At 34.7% G+C, this 12,134-nt stretch overlaps 2 protein-coding genes and 1 long non-coding RNA gene across 7 annotated transcripts; 2 read left to right on the top strand and 1 right to left on the bottom strand.

Annotated features, from left to right (window-relative positions):
- The first annotated feature begins 4,513 nt into the window (after positions 1-4,513).
- On the top strand, positions 4,514-7,386 carry LOC111795052 (26S proteasome regulatory subunit 4 homolog B). Its single transcript, XM_023677281.2, has 6 exons — positions 4,514-5,055; positions 5,663-5,908; positions 6,103-6,272; positions 6,337-6,553; positions 6,672-6,812; positions 7,190-7,386. The coding sequence occupies exons 1-6, from the start codon at positions 4,576-4,578 to the stop codon at positions 7,271-7,273; spliced, it is 1,338 nt and encodes a 445-aa protein (XP_023533049.1). The 5' UTR covers positions 4,514-4,575; the 3' UTR covers positions 7,274-7,386.
- A 66-nt stretch (positions 7,387-7,452) lies between these two features.
- Positions 7,453-10,618, bottom strand: LOC111795053 (HIT-type Zinc finger family protein). Of its 5 annotated transcripts, none has more exons than XR_015421175.1 (9): positions 10,485-10,618; positions 9,894-9,997; positions 9,751-9,782; positions 9,161-9,202; positions 8,787-8,873; positions 8,170-8,258; positions 8,013-8,063; positions 7,716-7,887; positions 7,453-7,600 (listed from the first exon to the last, which is right to left on the bottom strand). XR_015421175.1 is itself a non-coding variant. In XM_023677283.2 (9 exons), exons 3-9 carry the CDS (start codon positions 9,965-9,967, stop codon positions 7,864-7,866), a joined length of 399 nt encoding a protein of 132 aa, XP_023533051.2. In that variant the 5' UTR covers positions 9,968-9,997; positions 10,264-10,334; positions 10,485-10,570; the 3' UTR covers positions 7,453-7,863. The 5 variants fall into 5 exon arrangements, 4 of the variants coding, with proteins under 4 accessions (XP_023533051.2, XP_023533053.2, XP_023533050.2 ...); XM_023677283.2 differs by adding an exon at positions 10,264-10,334 and having other exon boundaries at positions 7,453-7,887; positions 10,485-10,570; XM_023677285.2 differs by lacking the exon at positions 10,485-10,618 and adding exons at positions 10,264-10,334; positions 10,430-10,449 and having other exon boundaries at positions 7,453-7,887.
- A 379-nt stretch (positions 10,619-10,997) lies between these two features.
- LOC147792558 (uncharacterized) lies at positions 10,998-11,968 on the top strand. Its single transcript, XR_015421011.1, has 2 exons — positions 10,998-11,241; positions 11,594-11,968. It is a non-coding gene; the product is annotated as an uncharacterized LOC147792558 (long non-coding RNA).
- The last annotated feature ends 166 nt before the right edge of the window (positions 11,969-12,134 follow it).

Here is a 12,134-nt window from a genome sequence, read left to right as displayed (position 1 = left end):
TATTTATTTAAAAAACTAATGGATGGGGACGGGAAATATAATTTTGTCCCCACTCCATTTAACTAATAAAGAAAAAATCTGTCACCACTCCCTCCCTCCCGTTTAAACCAAAATTTTTATCTAGTTCTACGTTCTGTTCTACGTGAATCCCACGAGTTAAAAGGGAAAACACGTTACAAAGTTTAAATTTTTCTATATTTAAAAAAAAATTGTGATTTTTTTAGAATACTTTAAATTTAATGAAGATGGTCCATATGTTTCCATATTTTTCTTCCAATCGAAATCCTCTAAAAATAAAATTATTAGGAGCAGAGGAAGGTATGTATACCTTTTTCTTTTTCCTTCTTTTTTAAAATTATCAATTTTAACTTCTCATGATCATGATCGAAATCCTTTAAAAAAAGGTTCGAGTTGTAATACAGAAACGAATCATGAAAACGTGATTAATGTTACCATTTTTATCCCCTCTTAAAAATGTTGCCATATTTATTTTGTGATTGAAAATAATTATGATTGAAAATTCACAAAGAATCTTGGAGGGTCTATGTTAAGATCCATTGTCATAATAAAAAGATAAGAGATCTGTAATAAGATAAGTTGGCGTTGTATAAATGGTATGTGTTTGACTAAGTTTTCCATATACAAAATTTATAACGATCATATATAAATGGTTCATTCTACCTAATTGAAAAATGAAATACAAACAAATCTAAGTCGATCCTAGGTGATTTTACTGTTTACTTTTGTTTCCAACTTTCAATGTCTTCATTTGTTTTGCTCAACAATCTCCGGGATCCGTTTGGAGAGTGACAATTGTTAACTATGTGAATATCCAACACCTTTGTTGTAATCCAACACCTTTGTTGTAATCCACACCAAAGTTGTGAGCTCTCTATAATAAAAACATGTCTTTGAACATTGAAGTTTTCGATTATATGAAAGTTTTTAACATGAAAATATATAGGGTGTCGGTAAAATATTCCATTCCAATATGAATATCTATGTCTTTAATTCATGGATAAAAAAAGTTTAAAGTTTAAGGACAAATGGTATAAAACACTTCAATTCAAATTTGTTCAATGTTTAAAAAAAAATTGTGATTTTTTTAGAATATATATTAAAGTGCTGATCCTCTTAATCTAGTACTAATGGGTATCATTTCGAGTCTTTTCTTTCACCTCTCCTCTCCGATGCGTTTTTCAGGCGCTATGAAATAGGGTTTTTAGTTCGCCTATCATATGTATTGACTTGGTTTCGTGCAGAATCAAGAAGATATTCTGACGGGTGTGTGCGTGTTGGAAGGGAAAACTGACCACAACATAAGCTCAACAACAATGAAAATTATTCTTTGTCAAGACAGGAATAATCCAATCGCCCAAAACGTGGATTATTCACTCCTCCAAAAATGATCTGTTTGTCTCTTCCGAAAGTCAAATAAGATGAAAATTATGATGAATCGTGAAAAAAAAAATTATTCTCATTGGCAATAAATTACAAAAACATATTTTTTATATAGGCTAATTATAAAGGGAAGGTTTTTCATTAATATTTTGTAGTAAAAGTGTTAACAATCTCTAATTTTGGTAACCAAAAAAAACATTAAACCATTTCCATGAATAGGATGTATGTTGATTATTGTTTAAACAAATTCAATCAATATTCAACTATAAATAGTACGAGCTTAGCTGTTTATGGATATATAATCTCGACAGCCCTCTAAGCTTTTCCGGCACACCCTAATTCTATTGAGGAATACTTCTTCAGAAGTTCTTGAGAGTGAGACCCAAACGAAAATGAAAGACCTAAACCCAAACCCAATATGTATGGCTTTGTTGGTCGTTTTTGTTTTAAGCTTCATGAAGCAATCTTTTGGAGAACCGACTCCTTTTAGTTCTTGGAGAGTGGTCATTTTAAACTATCAATCGAAGGCACAACTTAATGTTCATTGTAAATCTCGTGATGATGATTTAAATGTGCATATTCTCAAAGTCGGAGATGATTACGATTGAAGTTTCAAAGTGAATTTTTGGGGATCCACTCGTTTTTGGTGCAGTTTTGATAGCCAAAACGGACACTTAACCTTTGATGTGTTTTGGCCTGAGAGAGATAGCTCTTGGCTTTTCAAAAGATGTGACCACGGGAGTTGCTTTTGGGTAGCAAAAGATGAAGGAATTTACTTGAAGAATGACCCTCGAAACACTTTAGAACTCATTCATAAATGGAAATGATTTGGATGAATTTTTAGACGTCAAAGCTGTACACGTATGCAACCTTTTATGTGATAGTATGAATAAGATTTTGTTAAACATTATGATATATTCTCTTTTATCTCATCGATTTCTATCTAATATCGTTTATTAGAACTTAAACCCATCGTGACACTTAAATCATTATGTTTAAAAACTAAGTTTCTTTTAATATTTCTGAACGAAACTCTGAGGAATGTTCGGTAAAAAAAGCAAACCTAAGCACTTTCTTTTTCGGGCCATTTTGGGGTCATTTTCTATAGGTGTACCATTACATTTTTTTTCATCTTTGAGACGAGGGTTATTAACTCGTTCAAAAAAGTTGTTTTCTCACTTTATAATTATACCAAATCCACTAAAGATTGTTCTAAACGTAAAATAAGGAAGAAAAAAAGCATGTACTCAGGTTTACAATACTTCACAACCTCAACTCTCTCGAGAAGATTCTAATGGAGAAACTTAAATTATTATATGAAAAAACTAGGTTTCTTTCAATAATTTTCAACGAAACTCTAACGAACGTTCAAGTATTTTCTTTCTCTGTATTCGGTACCAACGGATATCATTTCGAGTATTTTCTTTCTCCTCTTCTCTCCAATCAATTCTCGGGGCACTATGAAATGGAGGTCTTTACTCGCCTATCTTATGTACTGTAGGAAGGGAAGACCGACCATTATATAAGCTAAAAGGCAACGAAAATGAAAATTTGTCTTTGTCAAGATTGGAATAATCCCGTAAAAGGTAGATTATTCCCTCATCCCGAAACTGACCTATTTGTCTCTTCCGAAAATCAAACAAGATGATTCACAAAATTATGCTCATTTGCGTTCGATAAATTATAAACACGATAAATTTCAAAACATATATTTTATGGGCTAATTATATTGAAGATTTTTCATTAATATTTGTCCTAAAAGTATTAACAATCTCTAATTTTGGTAACGCTGCATTAAATCATTTCCATGAATAGGATGATTGAATTTATCATTAATAAATCTTTCTCAATATGTTGATTATTATTTAAACAAATTCAATGAATATTCAACTCTAAAGAATACAAACTTAATTGTTTACCAATATATAATCTTGACATCCCTCTAAACTTTTTCATGCATAAACCCTAATTCGATTGAGAGAGATTTCTTTAGAAGTTGGTGAGAGCTGAGACCCAAAAGAAAATGAAAGGCGTAAACCCATTATGTATGGCTTTGTTGGTCGTTTTTTGTTTTAGGGTTCGTGAAACAATCGTTTGGAGCACTTGTTCCTTTTGGTTCTTGGAGAGTGGTCATTATAAACGATCAATCGAAGGCACAACTTAATGTTCATTGCAAATCTGGTGATGATGATTTAGGTGCACGTATTATCAAGGTTGCAGATGATTACGATTGGAGATTCAAGGTGAATCTTTGGGGATCTACTCGTTTTTGGTGCACTTTTGATAGCCAAAATGGACACTTGTCCTTTGGCGTGTTTTGGCCCGAGGGGGACAGCACTTGGCTTTTAGAAAGATGTGGCTATGGGAGTTGCATTTGGGTAGCAAAAGACGAAGGAATTTACTTGAAGAATGACCCTCGAAATACGTTTGAACTCATTCATAAATGGCAATGATTTTGATGTGTTTTCAGAGAGATCAAACGAATTGCGTGTTTCAAAGCTCTACATTTGTATAACCTTCTATTTGATATGAATAAGATTTAAGGTGAATGAGTTTATAAACTTCATTTATTTATGTATAGAAGAGATGGTGTAATATTGGTTTCTCGAGTCTGGTTTAGTGGTTTTCACATTGATTTATCATAGTGGCGCAGCAAAAGCGTGGTGGGTCCATAACCCATAGGTCCCAAGTTAAACCTGGCTCGGGTATATTTAGAACTGCCCAAACTTCTTGAATGAACTAGGAGGACAAAAGAGTAGTTTTTTTTTTTTTTAAAACTAGATAAGGCCCGAACGATTTAAGATGTGATATTAGGCAAAGGCCCAAGGCCCAAATTAGTCCAATGGCAAGCCCAATTTAAGGTAAGATGATCTTGAAGGCCCAAGCCCAGCTCAATTTAAGGTGAGAAGTATAGACTTAAGGCTCAGGCCCATATGTAATGCGATCCTTTCCAGAAATGGGCTAGGCCCAAATAAGCGGTCAGGAGCCCATACTAAGTAGAAGGCCCAAATGAGCTCAATAAACAGCCCAATTAAGGAGATATATTTAGGCAAGGCCCAAGCCCATATCAATACAGCGATTGTTTTCTTGTTCAATGGGTCACCGGGACTGAATATTAGCTTCAAGCGGCTGCCATTTATCGGAATCCCTCTCGTCTATTTCGGATTGCAAGAAATGGGTCAAGGAACTCCAGGTGGTCTGAACCGGCAAGCTCCCGGCGACCGGAAATCCGACGGCGATAAAAAGAAAGACAAGAAATATGAACCGGCGGCACCCCCGACTCGAGTTGGCCGGAAACAGCGGAAGCAGAAAGGACCGGAGGCGGCGGCTCGGCTTCCGACAGTGACGCCTCACACGAAGTGCAGGCTGAGGCTTCTGAAGCTTGAGCGTGTGAAGGATTACCTGTTAATGGAAGAAGAATTTGTCACTAATCAGGAACGTCTTAAGCCGCAGGAGGAGAAGGCGGAGGAGGATCGCTCTAAAGTCGATGATCTGAGAGGATCTCCAATGAGTGTTGGAAATTTGGAGGAGTTAATTGATGAAAATCATGCGATTGTTTCCTCCTCTGTTGGACCGGAGTATTACGTTGGTATTATGTCTTTTGTTGATAAAGATCAGCTTGAGCCTGGGTGTGCAATTTTGATGCATAATAAGGTATAGGGCTTTCAGATTCTTTTGAATATTTTTTTTGAATTCTCTCTTGTTAATTGTTTTTTGGCATTTGATTTTTTGTTGGAGTTCATTTCATTTCCTTTTGATGTATTAGATTGTTAGTATTAACTTGTATAGCTTGATGTTGCAATTTCGAGATTTCTAGTTTGGATGGGGGACATAATGTGGTAGGCATAAGAGCATTTGACTTGTGGGAATGGCTTCAAATATTGATGATATTCCAAGTCTAGGAATCCCAATTCAGTTTATGTCGTGCTTCATTACATCTTACTGTGATTGAGGTATTACCACTTCGCCAACTGTTGTGGAATCTAAAATGCTGGCAATGAAGAAGTTTTAGTTCAAAATTTGTCCACAGAACTTCTGTTCAGGTCTTAATCATTTCCACTTTTCTATATTATTCTGATATTACTGAGTACTTTTATCAACTGTGAAGTCTTTGAAGTGTTGTCGTCAGATAGTTGTGATGGAAACCACTTTGTTAGTAGGCGCTTTATACGAAATTAGGCACATGTCCTTTAGTTTCTTAGTTGGAGTATGATCAAGTCATTTGCTGATCATTTTGCCTACTGTCGTCGGTTCCTTTCAGGTACTTTCTGTTGTTGGACTTCTCCAAGATGAGGTTGATCCAATGGTGTCTGTGATGAAAGTTGAGAAGGCCCCTTTAGAGTCATATGCTGATATTGGAGGATTGGATGCTCAAATACAAGAGATTAAAGAAGCTGTTGAGTTGCCATTGACTCATCCTGAGTTATATGAGGACATAGGTATTAGGCCTCCTAAAGGTGTGATACTTTATGGGGAGCCAGGAACAGGCAAGACTTTGCTTGCAAAGGTGAGTGTTTATTCTTCTCCCTTCAAAACTTTGATGCCCACAAGTTCAATAGATTTATTACTTATCGTGTTATACATTACGTATCATTTGTGTAAACTTTTAATCATTCAGACTTCTAGGATGCTATGTAGAAATATAGTGGTGTAAGTTAAAAATTTTCTCTGAGTTTGTAAACCATATTTCCCTTCTTTTAGGCAGTTGCGAACTCAACTTCAGCCACTTTCCTGCGCGTGGTTGGGAGTGAACTCATCCAGAAGTACTTGGGAGATGGTCCAAAGTTAGTAAGGGAGCTCTTCAGGGTTGCTGATGATCTTTCACCTTCCATTGTTTTTATTGATGAGATCGATGCTGTCGGCACGAAAAGGTCAGTTGTTTGACATTCATATTTCAAAAGAAGGATGGTGGTTTCTTATTCATGCTCCCTGCAGGTATGATGCTCACTCTGGAGGTGAACGTGAGATCCAAAGGACAATGTTGGAATTACTGAACCAATTGGATGGTTTTGATTCAAGAGGAGATGTTAAAGTGATACTAGCTACAAACAGAATTGAAAGTCTTGATCCAGCTTTGCTTCGACCAGGCCGAATCGATAGGAAGATTGAGTTTCCCTTGCCTGACATAAAAACCAGGAGACGAATTTTTCAGGTCGAAAGCATGTTAATTTGGAAGCTGCGCATTAACTATACCATTCTTTAGTTCGGGTTGCTTAGATCTTTAAAAATGTTTCTTGTTTATTTAACTCCTCGAAACGTCTGATTTGCAGATACACACATCAAGGATGACATTAGCAGACGATGTCAACCTGGAGGAATTTGTTATGACCAAAGATGAATTCTCTGGTGCTGATATAAAGGCCATATGTACTGAAGCTGGGTTGCTGGCTTTGAGAGAACGGCGCATGAAGGTAAGAGATGCCTCAGTTTCCAATTGAACTATGTTGCAAGAAAATTTCCTGTTTTTAGCTTTTCATTATTTAGAACTATGCTTGTTTCCTCCCGTTAAAGGTACATTAGAATTCTTAACCAATTTCTGAAAATTAAGAAACATTTCCAGAAAGTAGAGGACAAAACAAAGGAATTCATGGTGAAAGTAGTATTTATAAGTTTTAATTTTCGAAAATTGAATGGTTATCTAGTTGGTCTGTTGTTTACTGGACCTACGATGTCAATATGACCGCGATTGGACGGTTTATCTCGAGTCGTTATGTACACTGTCTTGAGTTGATTGAATGACGGTGAACGGTAGCTTAAGCTGTTCTTTTGATGTTGTATTTCACTCCAGGTCACACATGCCGACTTCAAAAAGGCCAAGGAGAAGGTTATGTACAAGAAGAAAGAAGGTGTGCCAGAAGGCTTATATATGTAATGAAGATTATGGATAGTGTGTTTGAAACTGTTCGAAGTAATGTCTGAATTTCAAGACAAGCCTTTTCAACTCTCAAAATTCTATACATACAATCCATTCGCTTTTCCTTTCAATTTGTTTATTTCTTTGCAAGCAGTTAGATATAGATTTATAAATAACGAGAGGAGAAAGAAGGAGGAAAAAAAACATTGCTATCCTTTTGTCAAAAACATGTCTTTCTACAAACTAATAAGTCCAGAAAGCATTAAACAAACAGCTTTGGTTGATCCTCTCAAAGTGGCATTTTCCCGTGTAGAGTTTTTCCACTGGTAGATCATTAAAAGGAGTCTGCAGGGAGAGCAAAAAAGAAAAAAAGACAATTATATATCATTGCTGAACTTAGAACATTTATCACCATCAAACATATCATAGCTACGCTCTTGGATGGTCAATCCCAGCATACTTCATTCTGTTAACCGTTGCATCCTTGTCCTTGATTTCAGCATCTTCGGAGCCGAGCACCTAAGGCAATGAGGCAGAAATGTCCCATTGATCATACATATATATATATCTTGGACAACTTTTTTCCCCTCCATCTGTGACCACCAGGGCTAGGAGCCGATGATCGATGATATCTATCAAACAAACAGAGTAAATGCTTAAAGCAAACGAAACTATTTATCTTACATGCTCATAACGACTGCGTCATAAATCACAGATGAACATAAATATTTGATAACACTTTGACCGAAAATAGTACCTTGCTGCTTAGTATGCGAAATGCTTCATCTTCCATAGCTTTATCAAGCTCCTAATAAGAGCAATAACCAACTTAAACCCACGTTTTTAACTATAGTGGGGCAAAAAGTTGTTCAAGAGTATAATTTCTCATGAAATGGAAGATGCAGACTACTCACAATTTCTGGATCTGGTGAGCTATCAATGGCACAGATGAGGCTACGGAGTTTTTCATCATTCAAAGTATTGCGTATTTCTGAGGAAGAAGCTGTATGGAAGATGCATGAGAATATAAGAATTGGGGAAAACGCAGATTGTAAGTTCACTAATGGTCCTAACAACTAGCAACGAAGTTCTTCTTGACGCATAAATAAAAATGTGATAAACATAGTTTCCACGACTAGGTTCTGGTTGACATAAAAATTGTCCACTTTCAAACTATAAACCTAAACCCGCTTTTCAAATAATATTTTACCGTCCAAAGTTCCAGCGGTTCAACCAGTCTTTAGAAGGTAACCATATTATAGTTTTTTTTTAAGTTCAACGAGATTCTTAGTCAAAGTTATTATGTATTAACCAGTTCCATTGGGCCATATTCTAGATTTTTTTTCATTTGATCTAACCTTCCAACATTTCTCACTTTGATAATCGAAGATTTTTGTCTACCATAATCATCGTGAGTTTTTTTTTTTTAATCATTCTTGTAAGGAATTAGGAAGGCATGTCAAGTGCTTTTTGCGGCCAAATGATCCCATGAATAAATTGAGGTAATAAAAGCAGGAGTTAGGAATCGTACCAATAGCCTCTAGCTGCGCCTTTTCTAGTACTTCATTCTGGTCTCCAACAAATACTGGCCTATCTACAGGTGATCCATTAGGAGCAACTGTATACAAAAAGAATAAAAACCATCAGTGAGTATGAATAGTGGAAGTTTTTTTCTTTTTTTTCTTTTTTCTTAAAGAAACCAAACTTTCAATAAGGAAAATGAAAGAAAAACAAGGGCATGCAATAAAAAACCCTAGAAGAATGAATGAGGAAAAGAAAGTTTATTGACTTGATCAGCATACAAAAGCCTAGAATCAGGAATTATTGGCTGTCTATGAACATTCATTCAGCATTTAAAGAAGATAAACGACACAAGTGAATAAACGAAACATGAGAACATCTTACTTGATTGGTCCTCTGCAGACACAGGCTTAACACAGGGCACTTCTGCAAAAGTTGCAAATGATATTAGTTATCATGCCAATAGAATTGAATGCTAACCACAGAATGCCAGTGAAACATAAAAGAAAAAACTCTAAACTACTTTTAGGATCATTAGATTCAAGAGCTTGAAAATATGTAACTAGCAAGTATTCAACCCTAGACAGATACCAGACCCTCGAGTTTTTTTTTAAATATTTGCAAGTGTCCATGCCCTAATACATTATGTTATGAAAGTAACTCGTAAAATATTAAATCTTAGGTAGGTAGCCTTCATGGTTTATTCAAAACCCACGAGTTAAAAGGTAAAAATACAGGAAAGGGAGCATGAGAAAAAATTTCTGCCTTGAACTTAAGCAGTGTATTCAAATTCATAACAGAGCATAAGCCACACCAACCCAAAAGCCTAGAGATTTCGCGACATCATGATACTATATCAAAATAAAAGGCTTCACTACAGTTATTCTTGAACTGTAGACCACCTGAACATTAAACTGCTTACGAAATATAGAACATAAATAGAACAAGAAAACCCAAGGCTAAAAGAACAGTACCTTTGTGTTTCTTGAAACAAACCAGAGAGCAGCTTCAAGCAAAATGAAACAGAGAAAACCACCACAAAAATGAGTGAAGGTCAGAGAGTTTTCAATAAAACTACACGAACATGACCTAAAAGAAATTCTTTTGTTTTTCTTACTAAGGAACAAGGCATAGGGGGCATTTATATTTGGATGGTGCTTCATTGCAGACCTGACATTGCCGAGGACCCATAGAATGTTCAATTTCTTAAAATCTCAAATGCTGCAACGAAAAAAGGATAAATTAGAACCTTACAAAAACTTCGAGAATACATATCCACATATCCACGGCGAGCCACTTTCAAACATGTTTTTGATAAATTTACTTCTGTTGATACCACATTATTAACATGTTGATACAAACACACACGCATTTTAAAATTAAATTTTCAGAAACGAGTAGAACTATCAAGCTGAGAGCGATTAACACTTGATGCTTCTATCATCAACAATAAAGTTTAAATTCAGTCCGGAGGATTAAGATTTCACCAGAATAACCAATGCTAGAGCTGCTACTTCAACTTCAACTTCAACTTGATCACTCCACAATTATAGACACACTAACAAAACATATTTATATAAATTACTCAAACATACAGATTCCGAAAGCAGAAAAATAGAAAGAGAGAATCGAATTCACCAAGTTTAACCATACAATCGGATTAACGAAGACGGCGATAAGAAGAGCAGAAGAAAAGTAGAGGCCTCACCGGAAGGAGAGAATGTGAAGTTCTCAGCCCAAGCAAAAGCGAGTTTGGCGCGCGGCTTCCTCTTCCCACGAGGGTTTTGACAAAATTGAAGTACCCCAATGGATTTTTAAATTCGATTAAATTGCAAATTTGACTGGAGAATAATATTAGAATTTATTAATAATTTTAAAAACTTAGAATTTATTTGCTTTAATACTAAATTTCAACTTTTAATTTATAATTTAGTCTTCAAATAAATTTAAAAAATATTATTTTTGTCTATACGCTATACTAGCGTCAACATGAATATCACGGTCTCAGATTGGGAGAAGTTTATGATTGGCTTGGAGAGAAAAAAGCGTGACCTAAGTTTTTGTTCGTTGTGACCTAAATTTTTGGTCGTTGTGTGTGATGCTCTGCTAAATAAAGCTAACTCTAACAAACAAACACTTTTAATATCCATTTAGTTTTTTCTGTTTTTCTTTTAATAGCGTTTTAAGTAAAAATCTATTTCTAAAAGTTGTAAAAGAACGTACAATGATTATATATATATGGATCAAAAGAATCCAAAATGAAACACAGACAAATTCTTAGTCAATAAAAATGAAGTCTGTGAATAAGCTCGGTGTGATTTTGTTGATTATGTTTGCATCAATTTCTTCTAATGTTTTCACTTGTTTTGCACGACAACCTCCAGAATCGCATTGGAAAGTGTCGATTCTTAATGACCAAGACGTACCTCTAAAGGTTCATTGTAAGTCGGGAGATGACGATTTAGGTAAATAAGAGGGTTACATCATGACAAAGTATATTATTTTATTTATATCTAATTTATGGAATTGATAATTTTTTTTAGTTTAAAGTTTGGTATAGAATTTCAAAACTCCATAAATTATAAAAAATATATATAATATCCCACCATAAAAAACAAATTATAGAAAATACGTTTTTTTTTTTTTTTTTTTTAAGAATATTAGAATTTGATTAATCACTATATTTTTTTTTAAATATATATATTTGTAACTAGTTGAATTATGCATTTATGAATTTTTAGTTCTATTATTTTTTTCTATTTTTTTTTCATTTTTTCAATTGAATTGGGCACGTTTGACATAACTTTTTTTATTTAGGAAAGCATATTCTCAAGTCCAAAGAGGAATACAGCTGGGAATTCAGAGAGAATTTTTGGCAGACAACCTTGTTTTGGTGCAACTTTAGCAGCAAATATGGGAAGCTTTCGTTCGAGGTTTTTTGGCCAGAGCATGGAATTTGGCTTGAAAAACGATGCAACGGTTTGCAGTGCATTTGGAAAGCAGATGATAAGGGTTTTTATTTGTATGATAGTACAACAAAGGAATTCGAGCTCATTCACCCGTGGACTTCTTAGATAAAACCATCACATTCGCTTTACTTCACATCAAATCTTTTCTTTTCTGCACAAGCTGTTGTGACTTGCTCCGTAATACTATTCTAATAAAAAGTTTATTAATGGCTTGAATTATCAATTATATAGAAACTTTTAATATAAAAAACAGTACATGTCAATAATGTATTAAAATTGTTATCGAATAATAAAATATAGACGTCACCTTGAATATAAAGTCTCGACACAAAAATGAGTAAATTTAAAAATATATACACCAAAACTAAATTAAAACCTAAAAATAAATG

This window comes from Cucurbita pepo, chromosome 5, assembly GCF_057944985.1.
Source record: "Cucurbita pepo subsp. pepo isolate OVF chromosome 5, ASM5794498v1, whole genome shotgun sequence".
NCBI lineage: Eukaryota > Viridiplantae > Streptophyta > Magnoliopsida > Cucurbitales > Cucurbitaceae > Cucurbita > Cucurbita pepo.
This window is presented reverse-complemented; position numbering and strand designations above follow the sequence as displayed.